Source organism: Sprattus sprattus (assembly GCF_963457725.1).
Source record: "Sprattus sprattus genome assembly, chromosome: 1".
Classification (NCBI taxonomy): Eukaryota; Metazoa; Chordata; class Actinopteri; order Clupeiformes; family Clupeidae; genus Sprattus; species Sprattus sprattus.
In genome coordinates this window covers 42307873-42322480 of record NC_137920.1, presented here as the reverse complement: position 1 = coordinate 42322480, position 14608 = coordinate 42307873, and the positions used below count along the sequence as shown (strand labels likewise).

Sequence of the window (14608 nt, the reverse complement as noted above, 5' to 3'; positions counted from 1 at the left end):
GAGAGAGTGTGTTTGTGTGTGTGTGTGTGCGCAGAGAGAGGGTGTGTGTGTGTGTGTGTGTGTCAAGAGAGGGTCTGTGTGTATTTCTGATATAGTGTAGCGTGCGCACTCCCAGACTAACGTGCACACTCCCAGACTAGCGTGCACACTCCAAGACTAGCGTGCACACTCCCAAGCTAACGTGCGCACTCCCAGACTAGCGTGCACACTCCCAAGCTAACGTGCGCACTCCCAGACTAACATGCACTCTCCCAAGTTAATGTGCACACTCCCAGACTAACATGCACACTCCCAAGTTAACGTGCACACTCCCAAACTAACATGCACACTCCAAGACTAGCGTGCACACTCCCAAGCTAACGTGCACACTCCCAGACCGTGCTAGGGTTGGAACATAAGTATGCACTCCTTATTCGATAGGGTTGAATCATAAGTACGCACTCCTTATTCTATATGTTCCAATGCTAAAACACAGGTGTCTGTGTCTGTGTGTGTGTCTGTGTGTGTGTGTGTGTGTGTGTGGATCAGATAATGTGATAAATGGATCCTGGGACTACCCACAAACGTATCAGTCTTACCTCAGGCCAATTTTCTAGGGTTAGGGTTGGGGTTAGTATTGAAATGTAATCATAGTAGTCTTTCATTTCAGGACATCAGTCATCACTCAATAATACCTCTATTTATTTTATCCTAATATAGGAATATTGAATTAAGAATAATTTTCTTCTAATTTCTTTGTAGTATTTTTGGTGAAAAAGAAAATAGACAAGCTGTACTATAAAGAATTTCAACTTTACAATGTTGGGAACTGTGCTAATGATGCCACTATGTATATAATGAAGGATAGCTCTATACGGTCGTGATTGTGCTTTAAAGGTCCCTACCCCTAACCCTTTAAAGGTACACACAACAGTTCTAAGTATATCAGAAGGAAGCCTTTAAGGGAACATTTTATGGAAATACATCCAGTTGCTGTCATCAAATAATTGTAAAATAAGGCTGTAATGTACAGCAGTACTTAGTGTATGCACATTATAGGGCTGCTTGGTGAAATGATGACTTGAGTTAGTTGGATTTTAAACACAAAGTATGGCTCTGAACACTAGTAAATTGAATTGGTGAATTTCAATGTTTTTGTAAATTGTACTTCCTTATTGTACTCCTTAGTTGTTCATATTGGTTTCTACTTTTTTTTCTAATTCAACTTATGAATAAATATGTGCTGTATATTTTAAATATTTGTTTTCTAGTGATTCTTTAACATGGTTTTCATAACCTCTGTAGGATTTAAAGGAGAGCTGCTTCTGTCCCTGTGTGTGTGTGTGTGACCCTGTGTGTGTGTGTGTCCCTGATCCGATGCCTTCACCAGTCGGCTGCTAAATGCTTTGGTGATGAGGGGATTTATTGATCTAGTCTCACGCCTAGTCTTAAACCTAAAGGCGCATGTCACTCCGTGACAGTAAAGAGTGATTCTGATCTAACCCTGAAAGCACTGAGCTGTGGTTGTGTTTCTCTCAACACGCTGAACAGCAAAGTAGTAGTGTCATAATGTTTTATTGAGGTGCTCTCGGAGAGAGGGGTGTAGAGAAAGAAACAGACAGAGAGAGAGAGAGAGAGGGATGGGCATCATTCAGTCAGGGTGCAGCCATAAAATAGAAGTAATTTCTCGGGTCTTCAGTAGACTGTGGAAGACACTGTAAAAACAGACATGATTTTGATTAGTAAGATTGTTGTTGGTAAGAAAATTATTTTGAAAATCACAACTTTCCAGAGATAAGGGTGTCTTATTCAGTGAGTAGTACTAGAGAGAGACGCACACACACAGTTAGTAGTTCTTGAGAGAGAGACAGACTCACAGTTAGTAGTTCTTGAGAGCGTGACACACACACAGTTAGTAGTTCTTGAGCGAGAGAGAGACACACTCACAGATAGTAGTTCGTGAGAGAGAGACACACACACACACACACACACACACACAGTTAGTAGTTCTTGAGAGAGAGAGAGACACTCACAGTTAGTAGTTCTTGAGAGAGAGAGACACACTCACAGTTAGTAGTTCTTGAGAGAGAGACACACTTACAGTTAGTAGTTCTTGAGAGAGAGAGAGACACTTACAGTTAGTAGTTCTTGAGAGAGAGAGAGACACTCACAGTTAGTTCTTGAGAGAGAGACACACACACACAGTTAGTAGTTCTTGAGAGGGTTAGGGTTAGAGTGAGGTGCACACTGACAGTAAGTAGGGTTAGGGTAATCCACACTAACCCTAACCCGGGGTACAAACTCACATGCGCTGCTGATACACACAGAAAGGGTTGCCGTGGTTACACTCACATGCGCTGCTGTTCAGGCTGGAGGAGAAGTAGCTGCTGCCCCCAAAAGACCCCCCCCCTCCGAGTCCTGAACCGAACCCGCCTCCTCCAGCGCCAAAACCGCCTCCTAGACCAGCGCCAAAACCTCCTCCGAAACCTCCTCCCAGACCGCCTCCTAGACCTCCTCCAAGACCAAGACCTGTAGAGACGAGGAGAGAGGGATGACAGAAAAGAGCAATGAGGGTCAAAGCTGGGTGGGTTAGGGTTAGGTGGTCATGAACCTCACTAGTGAGTTTTATATGAATGAGTTAGCTAGCCCTTAACAGCTAGCTGATACCCCAATGGAGTTAGCTAGCCCTTAACAGCTAGCTCATACCCCAATGGAGTTAGCTAACCCTTAACAGCTAGCTCATACCCCAATGGAGTTAGCTAACCCTTAACAGCTAGCTGATACCCCAATGGAGTTAGCTAACCCTAGCTGATACCCCAATGGAGTTAGCTAACCCTTAACAGCTAGCTGATACCCCAATGGAGTTAGCTAGGCCTTTACAGCTAGCTGATACCCCAATGGAGTCAGCTAACCCTAGCTGATACCCCAATGGGGTTAGCTTACCCTTAACAGCTAGCTGATACCCCAATGGAATTAGCTAGCCCTTAACAGCCAGCTGATACCCCAATGGAGTTAGCTAACCCTTAACAGCTAGCTGATACCCCAATGGAGTTAGCTAACCCTTGACAGCTAGCTGATACCCCAATGGAGTTAGCTAACCCCTCACAGCAGGCTGGGGCTAGCGTTCTGTTGTTCATGTACTGTACATACAGTCATGGACAAAAATGTTGGCACCCCTGCACTTCACCACTACTCCCAGAAAAGTGTTGCAATTACAAATGTTTTTGTATTCACATGTTTATTTACTTAGTTTGCATTGGAAAAACACAAAAAATCTGAGAAATAATGCCAAATCTGACTTTATTCCACATAAAACTCAAAAAAGGGCCAGACAAAACTATTGGCACCCTCAACTTTATAATGGGTTAAGAATAAAGAAATACAAATATCTGAAATCAATTGCTTCCTGTAACCATTAATGAGGTGTCTTATACCTCTCTACTGGAATTTCGGACCACTCTTCTTTTGCCAACTGCTCCAGGTTGCTCACATTTGAAGGGTGCCTTCTCCCAACTACTGATTTGAGATCATGCCCCAGTTGTGCTATGGGATTAAGATCTGGACTCATCTCGGACACTTCAGAACTCTCCAGTGCTTTGTCTTTGCCATTTCTGGGTACTTTTTGAAGTGTGCTATGTGTAGCGGAGTTAATAATTCCACTTGCCATTTAAAGATAACTTTTCATTTGGCTAGCAAGATAGAGTTTTTATTATGTAACATGAGCGCCATCTATTGGTGCAATTCTGTAGACTTGGGGGGCACGTTCTTACCGACTATCCCCAGTCTTGAGTAGCCTGTAACTAGGTAAGTCGCATATGCTGAGCTCCACTTTAGTTAGATTAATGTGTTTAAATATTTGTAATAGTAACTGTAATTGTATTTGGGATAATTTAGTATGGATGCATTTAAACCCAAACGGGAGGTCTCTCATTTTATATTAGAGACCATTTTGTTTTGTTTCTTTAGTTTTAGCTGCAAAGTGATAGCTAACCACGTTGCGTTAGCTTGCTGGTGTGGTTGTAGTGGCTAAAGCTTCTATCATTCATTTTTGGTTTTATAGTGTGGAGCTGAATGTGAAACTGAGACACACTGATTCTGTTCTTCAGGTACAGTTTACAACTTTCGCCTTATTGTGTATTTTATGTGTATCGCCCCAGTCTTGAGTAGCCTGTAACTAGTGTGGAGCTGAATGTGAAACTGAGACACACTGATTCTGTTCTTCAGAATAAACGGCTGGATAGCCAAAAAGACACAACGCGTGAGGGAGTACTTTTATATCCGCTACATATGGGTCATTGTCCTGCTGGAAGACCCATGTCCTCTGACGGAGACCCAGCTTTCTGACACTGGGCCCTCCATTACGCCCAAAAATTATTGGGTAGTCCTCAGATTTCCTGATGCTATGCACACAGTCAAGGCATCAGGTTCCAGAAGCAGCAAAGCAAGTCCAAAACATCGGTCCAGCTCCACTATATTAGCCTGTAGGGACCGTGTTCTTTTCTTTGAAGGCCTCATTTCATTGTCTATAAACTGCTTTACAAAAGAGCTCTACTTTGGTCTCATCTATCTACAGGACGTTCTGCCAGAATGATTTTGGCATCCCCAAGAAAGTTTTGTCAAACTCAAGTCTGGCTTTTTTTTACGTCTCTGTGTCAGCAGTGGGGTCCTCTGGGTCTCCTACCATAGCATCCCATTTCATTCAAATGGCGACGGATAGTGCAAGCTGACACCGTTGTACCATTTGTCTGCAGGGTAGCTTGAATTTATTTGGAAGTTGTTCTAGGTTATTTATCCACCATTCAAACAATCTTTTGTTGCATTCTGTCATCAATTTTTTCTTCCTTCCACATCCAGGGAGGTTAGTGACAATGCCATGGGCTGTAAACTTGTTGATGACACTGCGACACAGTGGACACAGGAACATTAAGATCTCTGGAGATGGACTTGTAGCCTTGAGATTGTCCATGCTTTTCTACAATTTTGGTTCTCAAATCCCCAGACAATTCTTTGCTCTTCTTTCTTTTCCCCATGCTCAGCGCGGTATACACAGACACACAACACACAGGTTGAGTCAACTTTGCTCCATTTTAACTGGTTGCAAATGTGATTTCTATATTACCAGCATCTGTGGCTCGCCATAGGTGAGTTTAAATAAAGATTAAAGGAGCATTTCATGCTTAAAATACAATTATTTCTTAAGGGTGCCAATAATTTTGTCCGGCCCTTTTTTGAGTTTTATGTGGAATAAAGTCAGATTTGGCATTATTTCTCAGATTTTTTGTGTTTTTCCAATGCAAACTAAGTAAATAAACATGTGAATACAAAAACATTTGTAATTGCAACACTTTTCTGGGAGTAGTGGTGCATTATCTGACAGAAGTGCAGGGGTGCCAACATTTTTGTCCATGACTGTAGTTCTAAATAGGTATTTTAGTTGCCGATTATATAGGTTATACACATACAGAGATTGCCAGATGGGTAGACTCTGTGAAATAGGTTGATCAAAAGCAAGACTGATAGATAATGTACCCAATCCGTAGCCTCCACCTCCTCCTCCGCCTCCTCCAGCAGCCAATCCCATACCAGCTCCTGAAGCTCCGCCCCCTCCAGAGACTGTTTTAGACATATGGACAGTCACGCCGCCTCCAGACTTCAGTCTGAGGAAGAACACACACACACACACACACACACACACACACACACACACACACACACACACACACACACACACACACACATCAGCAACCCTAACCCCATATGGACAGTCATGCCGCCTCCAGACTTCAGTGTGAGGAAGAAATTGCAGAGAATCGTATGCAGATCACCACCTAAACTAAACAGCTAGCGGTCTCCCTGGCTGACCGATGGACTTGCCTTTGTCAGGTCATGTGACTATGTGTGCGTCTTGCCTGGTTTCCTCTCCATCCAGGAGCTTTACTGAAGTCGTGTGTCATGTGACTGTGTGTGTGTGTGTGTGTGTGTGTGTGTGACTGTGTGTGTGTGTGTGTGCGTGTGTGTCTTGCCTGGTCTCCTCTCCATCCAGGAGGCCTCTGTAGGCGGTGATCTCCACATCCAGAGACATTTTACTGGCCAGCAACTCTTGGTACTCCTGGCCGTAGTGGGTGATTTGCTTGAACAAACACAGAGAGGATTGACGTTGCAGGGGTTGCAACAATGTGAATATGTACAAGGAGAGTGTCTGTCATACACACACACACAGAGCACACAGTGTCTGTAGAACTCACAGTAGTATCTGTAGAACTCACAGTAGTGCATTAACTTCATCAAGTTCATCCAGCTATGCTATAAGCATGGATATAAATGCACAGTCACATACACACATCTCTAAAAACATAGACAGACAGACAGCCGGACAGGTATACACAGAGGACGTAGAGGTACCTTGCGGAGGTCATCCAGTTGGGATTTGAGTGTCATCACCTGCTCCTGGTACGTCTCTGTGTGTGCGCTCGAGTGAGACTCCGCCTCCTCCACCTGTGACTCCAGCTGAATGTTCTGGAAAGTCATCAGATCAAACCAACCAATCAATTAAGGGGCATGGCGTCATCAGATCAAAATTCCAAATTTGCCAGACGAATTCTTGGTGTGTTCTTATTCTTATAAAAATAGTTTGTAGTTATAGCATGCTTAATTCTACTACTTGAAGCTAATGTTGTGACACAGACAGAGGAACACCTCCCTACACCTGAAACAGACAACCCTACCAGTGATTTGAGCCGGTCGATCTCTCTCTGCACGGAGTCGATCTGGAGTTTGTAGACCCGTAACTCCTCCTTGGCCGAGGTGAGGGTGTGGGTGCTTGGCTGGGTGGATAGTGACATCATGGAGATCTGTGGAGATTGTTAGCCAATCACACTGCAGACACACCATGGATCCACTATTTATTAAGGGCTGGACTAACCCTAGGTAAGGCACTGGTACACACACACACACACACTCACACACAAACTAACCCTAGGTTAGGCACTGGTACACACACACACATACACACACACACCAGCCCCACTCACACAAACAGACACGCTCATACACCAACTAACCCTAGTTAAGGCACTGGTATTTAGCAGACTTTTATCCAAAGCCACGAACAGACAACCTGCAGAGATTGGGAATCACACTAGGGTCAACTACTTGTAAAGAAGTGATGCTAATCACTTCACCACCACACTCACCACACACACACGAACACACACACATAGTCACACACACACTCACATACTCACACACACACAACCCCCCATTCAAAACAAACAGCCAACACATACTGTGACAGGATGTGAACAAGATGAAAAAGGAAAACTAGAGAAATAGTAAATGAGGATGTGAAAGAAAAGAGATATAAACTTAAGCTCTCCCGGACTGATAGAAACTAACGATGTCCTAGACAGACAGAAACTCAAACTCTCCTGGACAGATATAAACTAACACTGTCATGGACAGAAACTCACGCTCTCCTGGACAGACAGAAACTCACGCTGTCCTAGACGGATAGAAACTCACGCTGTCCTAGACAGAAACTCACGCTGCCCTAGACAGATAGAAACTCACGCTCTCCTACACAGATAGAAACTCACGCTGTCATGGACAGAAACTGACGCTGCCTGGACAAATAGAAACTCACGCTGTCCTACACAGATAGAAACTCACGCTGTCCTAGAAAAATAGAAACTCACGCTGTCCTGGACAAATAGAAAATCAAACTGTCCTACACAGATAGAAACTCACGCTGTCCTACACAGATAGAAACTCACGCTGTCCTAGAAAAATAGAAACTCACGCTGTCCTGGACAAATAGAAAATCAAACTGTCCTACACAGATAGAAACTCTGGCTGCCCTAGACAGATAGAAACTCACGCTGTCCTACACAGATAGAAACTCACGCTGTCATGGACAGAAACTGACGCTGCCTGGACAAATAGAAACTCACGCTGTCCTACACTGATAGAAACTCACGCTGTCCTACACAGATAGAAACTCACGCTGTCCTAGAAAAATAGAAACTCAAACTGTCCTAGACGGATAGAAACTCAAACTGTCCTGGACTGACATAAACTCACACTGTCCTTGACAGATAGAAACTCAAACTGTCCTGGACTGATAGAAACTCAAACTGTCCTGGACTGACATAAACTCACACTGTCCTTGACAGAAACTCACGCTGCCTGGACAAATAGAAACTCACGCTGTCCTACACAGATAGAAACTCACGCTGTCCTAGAAAAATAGAAACTCACGCTGTCCTGGACAAATAGAAAATCAAACTGTCCTACACAGATAGAAACTCACGCTGTCCTACACAGATAGAAACTCACGCTGTCCTAGAAAAATAGAAACTCACGCTGTCCTGGACAAATAGAAAATCAAACTGTCCTACACAGATAGAAACTCTGGCTGCCCTAGACAGATAGAAACTCACGCTGTCCTACACAGATAGAAACTCACGCTGTCATGGACAGAAACTGACGCTGCCTGGACAAATAGAAACTCACGCTGTCCTACACTGATAGAAACTCACGCTGTCCTACACAGATAGAAACTCACGCTGTCCTAGAAAAATAGAAACTCAAACTGTCCTAGACGGATAGAAACTCAAACTGTCCTGGACTGACATAAACTCACACTGTCCTTGACAGATAGAAACTCAAACTGTCCTGGACTGATAGAAACTCAAACTGTCCTGGACTGACATAAACTCACACTGTCCTTGACAGAAACTCACGCTGTCCTAGACGGATAGAAACTCACGCTGTCCTACACAGATAGAAACTCACGCTGTCCAGGACAGATAGAAACTCAAACTGTCCTGGACTGATAGAAACTCAAACTGTCCTGGACTGACATAAACTCACACTGTCCTTGACAGAAACTCACGCTGTCCTAGACGGATAGAAACTCACGCTGTCCTACACAGATAGAAACTCACGCTGTCCAGGACAGATAGAAACTCAAACTGTCCTGGACTGATAGAAACTTAAACTGTCCTGGACTGACATAAACTCACACTGTCCTTGACAGAAACTCACGCTGTCCTAGACGGATAGAAACTCACGCTGTCCTAGACGGATAGAAACTCACGCTGTCCTACACTGATAGAGACTCACGCTGTCCTAGACAAATAGAAACTCACGCTGTCCTACACAGATAGAAACTCACGCTGTCCTACACAGATAGAAACTCACGCTGTCCTACACAGATAGAAACTCACGCTGTCCTACACAGATAGAAACTCACGCTGTCCTACACTGATAGAAACTCATGCTGTCCTACACTGATAGAAACTCATGCTGTCTTACACTGATAGAAACTCACGCTGTCCTAGACAAATAGAAACTCACGCTGTCCTAGACGGATAGAAACTCACGCTGTCCTAGACGGATAGAAACTCACGCTGTCCTGGACAAATAGAAACTCACGCTGTCCTAGACGGATAGAAACTCACGCTGTCCTACACTGATAGAAACTCACGCTGTCCTAGACAAATAGAAACTCACGCTGTCCTAGACGGATAGAAACTCACGCTGTCCTAGACGGATAGAAACTCACGCCGTCCTGGACAAATAGAAACTCACGCTGTCCTAGACGGATAGAAACTCACGCTGTCCTACACTGATAGAAACTCACGCTGTCCTAGACAAATAGAAACCTCACGCTGTCCTAGACGGATAGAAACTCACGCTGTCCTAGACGGATAGAAACTCACGCTGTCCTACACTGATAGAAACTCACGCTGTCCTACACTGATAGAATCTCACGCTGTCCTACACTGATAGAAACTCACGCTGTCCTAGACAAATAGAAACTCACGCTGTCCTGGACGGATAGTAGAGCGTCTTGCTTGCTGTGCTGGGCGAGGGCTTCGTAGTGCGTCCTCACTTCGGCCAAAGCTGACGTCAGGTCTTGTGCCTGGGCGGCATTGTCCACTGAAATGGACACGGCTGATTTCACACTGCCTGTCACAATGTTTCTGACCTCCTTAACTTTCTGTGAAAGAGTAAACCCAAAAGCTGTCAAAAACTAAAAACACAAAAAACATGTTTTATTAATTGACGTGTAGCAGTGAAACAACACTCTCACTCTAACCCTAACCCTTGCAGTAGCTTCTCTCTAGCAACCAATAGGCCTTTTTATATCAAACAAATATGGATATAGATCAATAATTATCTTATGCATGAAAAAGCCATTGGTTGCAAATATGTGGAAGACCAGGTGTCACATTCATACTGTACTTACTGCATCGTAAACCTGTTTGGATAAGCCGATCTGGTCTTCCAGCCCACTGATACTAGTTTGCAGCTCGAAGATGGACAAGTAGAGGTTATCCACTTCCTGCACACGGAGAATTGCACACACTGTTTTATCTGCTATACAGTCAGTCTTTATTTAATTCCGTTAGTCAAATACTGAAGTATTATAAGGGGTGATAAACATGACAACAACAACACCAATAATAATAATAATCTTGCCTCCTTCAGATTGGTCCAGTCAATCTCTAGAGTCTTTGTTTGTGCTGTCTCGTCTTCGTACCTGAATAGACAGGCAATCACACCGTGTATGTTAACAAACATTCTATTCTCATTCTAACCTTAACTGTCCACAAACATTCTATTCTAATCCTAACCTTAACTGTCCACAAACATTCTATTCTCATTCTAACCTTAACTATTCACAAACATTCTATTCTAATCCTAACCTTAACTGTTCACAAACATTCTATTCTAATCCTAACCTTAATAAATACACACACACACACACACACACACACACACACACACACACACACACACAAACACACACACTGACTCTCACACACATAAACATTAACACACAATTACAAGCAAACACCATTCCCAGTCCATGTACTTCCTGTGTCAGATTATCTGTCAGCTGCATCTCCAGTGGAATGCTCATATTCCCTCATGCTCATGCACAGACATGAATATCACACACACACACTCACTCACTCACTCACTCACTCACTCACTCACTCACTCACTCACTCACTCACTCACTCAATCAATCACACACATACAGTACATACATACACACACTCACTCACTCAAGCACACATGCATGCACTCGCTCACACACACACGCACACACACATTCCATCTTTAGTGATGATAATTAATATGCTTGATCATAACACCTGGCCATGACGTCCTCAATGATGCTCTTGTAGTGTTGGATCTCTGTGATGATGGCCTCTTAAGTGACACACACACACACACACACACACACACACAAACACACACATACACACACGCACCCACACACACCCACCTTGCCGTGACGTCTTCAATGATGCTCTTGTAGTGTTGGATCTCTGCGATGGCGGCCTCTTTCGTGGCGTTCAGGGAGTCGATCTGGCCCTTGTAGGACCCGATGGCTGACGTCAGCAGGATGGACGCGCTGGCTGGACCCCCCTGGTCAGGGTTGGTGAACATGGAGATCTTGGCCTTCAGCACCGCATTGTGTTGCTCCAGGGAGCGGGCCTGGGAGAGAGAGAGGGAGAGAGAGAGTGGGGAGTGAGAGAGAGAGAGAGAGAAAGAGGGGGCGAGAGAGAGAGAGAAGGGGGGAGAGGGCGAGAGAGGGGAGTGAGAGAGAGAGAGAGGGGGCGAGAGAGAGAGGGGGGGGGAGAGGGCGAGAGAGGGAGAGAGAGAGGGACAGGGAGAAGGAGAGAGAGAGGGGGGAGTGAGAGGGGAGAGAGGGAGAAAGAGAGGGGGGAGAGAGATAGGGAGAGAATGATACAGAGAGGAAGAGTGAGTGAGAGAGGGGGAGAGAGAGGGAGAGAGAGAGAGGGAGTGAGAGAGTGTGAGAGAGAGAGAGAGGGGAGTCAGAGAGAGGGAGAGAGAGGGCGAGAGAGGGAGAGAGAGAGGGAGAAGGAGAGAGAGAGAGGGGGGGGAGTGAGAGGGGGAGAGAGAGAGGGGGGAGAGGGAGAGTTAGAAAGCAGGAGGGTAACGAAGAGAGGGAGGGAAGGAGAATGAGGGAGGGGGGTTATGCCAGCTGTACATACACAGACACACACACACACACACACACACACACACACACGCACTCTCTCTCTGCACACACACACACAAACACACTCTCTCTGCACACACACACACACACAAAAACACACAAACTCTCTCTCTGCACACACACATTCTTTCTCTGCACACACACACAGTCTCTCTTAGATACACACTGTGTTAACCATTCTTACCAATATACACACACACAGACTATCCCACTGTCACACACGCACACACACACACACACACATGCGCCCTGCTCCCACCTTGTCGATGAAGGAGGCAAACTTGTCGTTAAGGGCCTGCAGCTCCTCCTTCTCTCTGAGTCGGGTCACCTGCACCGTGTCCAGCGATGGCAGTGAGGGGTCCAGCATGGGAACGGCCCCTACAGCCCCCCCCGCCCCTCCTGCTCCCCCCCCCACCCCTCCGGCCCCAGCTGCCCCCGCACCCCCAGCACTGCCTGCCCCTAAGAAGGCGGGGTTGAATCCATACCCTCCGATCTTAAACACTTTACCACCCAGCCGAGCTCGCAGTGGAGCCACGCCCATACGGAACCCTGCAGCCCCCCGGGAGCCCCCTCCACCCCCTGCCGCCCCGGCGGACCCAAATCCCATTCCCATCCCCCCCCCGGCGCCCAGACCCAACCGCAGGCCGAGGGACGCCCCCCCACCACCCCCTCCCAGACCGGCCCCGAGGGAGCGCGCATAAGAGGCGCCGCCGGAGGACATCCCAGACGCCCGGGAAAATAACTTGTTTCCACTGTAGGTGGCGCCAAAGCGCACAGCGCCTCCGCTGAGACGGGCTGAGTCTGCCATCACTGCAGCTGCAGAGGAAGAGAGAAGAGACACAGGGAGTTACGACTGAAGCAGCTCTGTCAGGTGCAGCTCTCTCGGTGCTGGGCTAGTGGCAGCTCTGTCTGGGCTTTTATGCTGAGGAAAGCGGGTGTGTCTGTGACACAGCACTCAGCACACACCGCACACACACTCGGCACACGCTCAGCACACACTCTTACACACCGCACACACTCTTACACACCGCACACACACTCGGCACACGCTCAGCACACACCGCACACACTCTTACACGCCGCACACTCCAACAGCCTACAGGAGAGTTCTGCTCATAGCTCACCTGCTCCTTAAATCCATCAACCTGACAATAAAGACTGCACGACTAGCGTCCATCCTTAAGGCTCTAACATGAACCACACACACACACACACACACACACACACACACACACACACACACACACACTGCCAATGTCAATCAAGACTACACAACTAGCGTCCATCCTTAAGGCTCTAACATGAACCACACACACACACAAAGGCAAAAGGTTAAAGGTTGTTACTCAAAAACTCACACATATATGTACACTTTCAATGACAAATTACACTCACACCCACATACATGTACACTCTCAATGACAAATTACACTCACACACACACACACTCATAGACATACATACACACACACACACACACAGACATACATACACACACACACACACACACACAGACATACATACACACACACACAGACACACATACATGCACACTCACAGACAGATACACACACACACACACACACACATATATACACAATAACACACACTCTAACTTGCACACACACAGACAGACACACACACACACTCTGACTTGCACACACATAGACAGACATACAAACACACACACACACACACACACACACACACACACACACACACACACACACTCTAACTTGCACACACATAGACAGACATACAAACACACACACACACACACACACACTCTAACTTGCACACACAAAGACAGACATACACACACACACTCTGACTTGCACACACATATACAGGCAGACACACACACACACACACACACAGACATACAAACACACACACACACACACACACACACACACACACACTCTAACTTGCACACACAAAGACAGACATACACACACACACTCTGACTTGCACACACATATACAGGCAGACACACACACACACACACCCTCACTTGCACACACATACGCAGACATAGACACATACACACACACACACTCTAACTTGCACACACATAGACAGACATACACACACACCAACCTGTATATGTATAACTGCCTCATGTATGCCAACCTGTATGAACATCTGCCCCATTTGTGCCAACCTGAATGTACAGCTGGCCCATTTGTGCCAACCTGTATACCATATATGCCCCATGTGTGCCAACCTGTATGTCCATCTGCCACATTTGTGCCCCATGGGTTCTTTGGCACCGTCGCCGTGTGCTCTAGGTGGTTCAGGCCTTGTCCTTAGTAAAGTACTTTAAGAGAAAGTCTACTGTTAATGGTGCTACATACATTATAACATTTAATTTCATTTAATTTAACTCAATCCATAAAAAGAAATGAATGGGTCAACAGTATAACAATATAATTGAAATAGATCTGTAAAATGAAAAAAAGAGAACATCAATTCATCTTTGCTGTAAAAGTAAAGATGATTTGGATATTATATAAGTGTGTGTTTGTGAGTGTGTGTGACTGAAAAAAGAGCCTAATTCCAAGAGATGATTTCAGCTATCAGGGT

The 14608-nt window shown here is 45.6% G+C and overlaps 1 protein-coding gene across 1 annotated transcript; it reads right to left on the bottom strand.

Annotated features, from left to right (window-relative positions):
• Positions 1 to 2281: 2281 nt before the first annotated feature.
• On the bottom strand, positions 2282 to 12830 carry LOC308369852 (thread biopolymer filament subunit alpha; the record flags this gene model as incomplete). Its single annotated transcript, XM_080844395.1, has 10 exons — positions 2282 to 2508; positions 5509 to 5636; positions 6003 to 6109; positions 6382 to 6495; positions 6705 to 6830; positions 9806 to 9982; positions 10232 to 10327; positions 10465 to 10525; positions 11282 to 11493; positions 12282 to 12830. 10 exons carry the CDS (start codon positions 12828 to 12830, stop codon positions 2282 to 2284), a joined length of 1797 nt encoding a protein of 598 aa, XP_080700521.1.
• Between the last annotated feature and the right edge of the window lie 1778 nt (positions 12831 to 14608).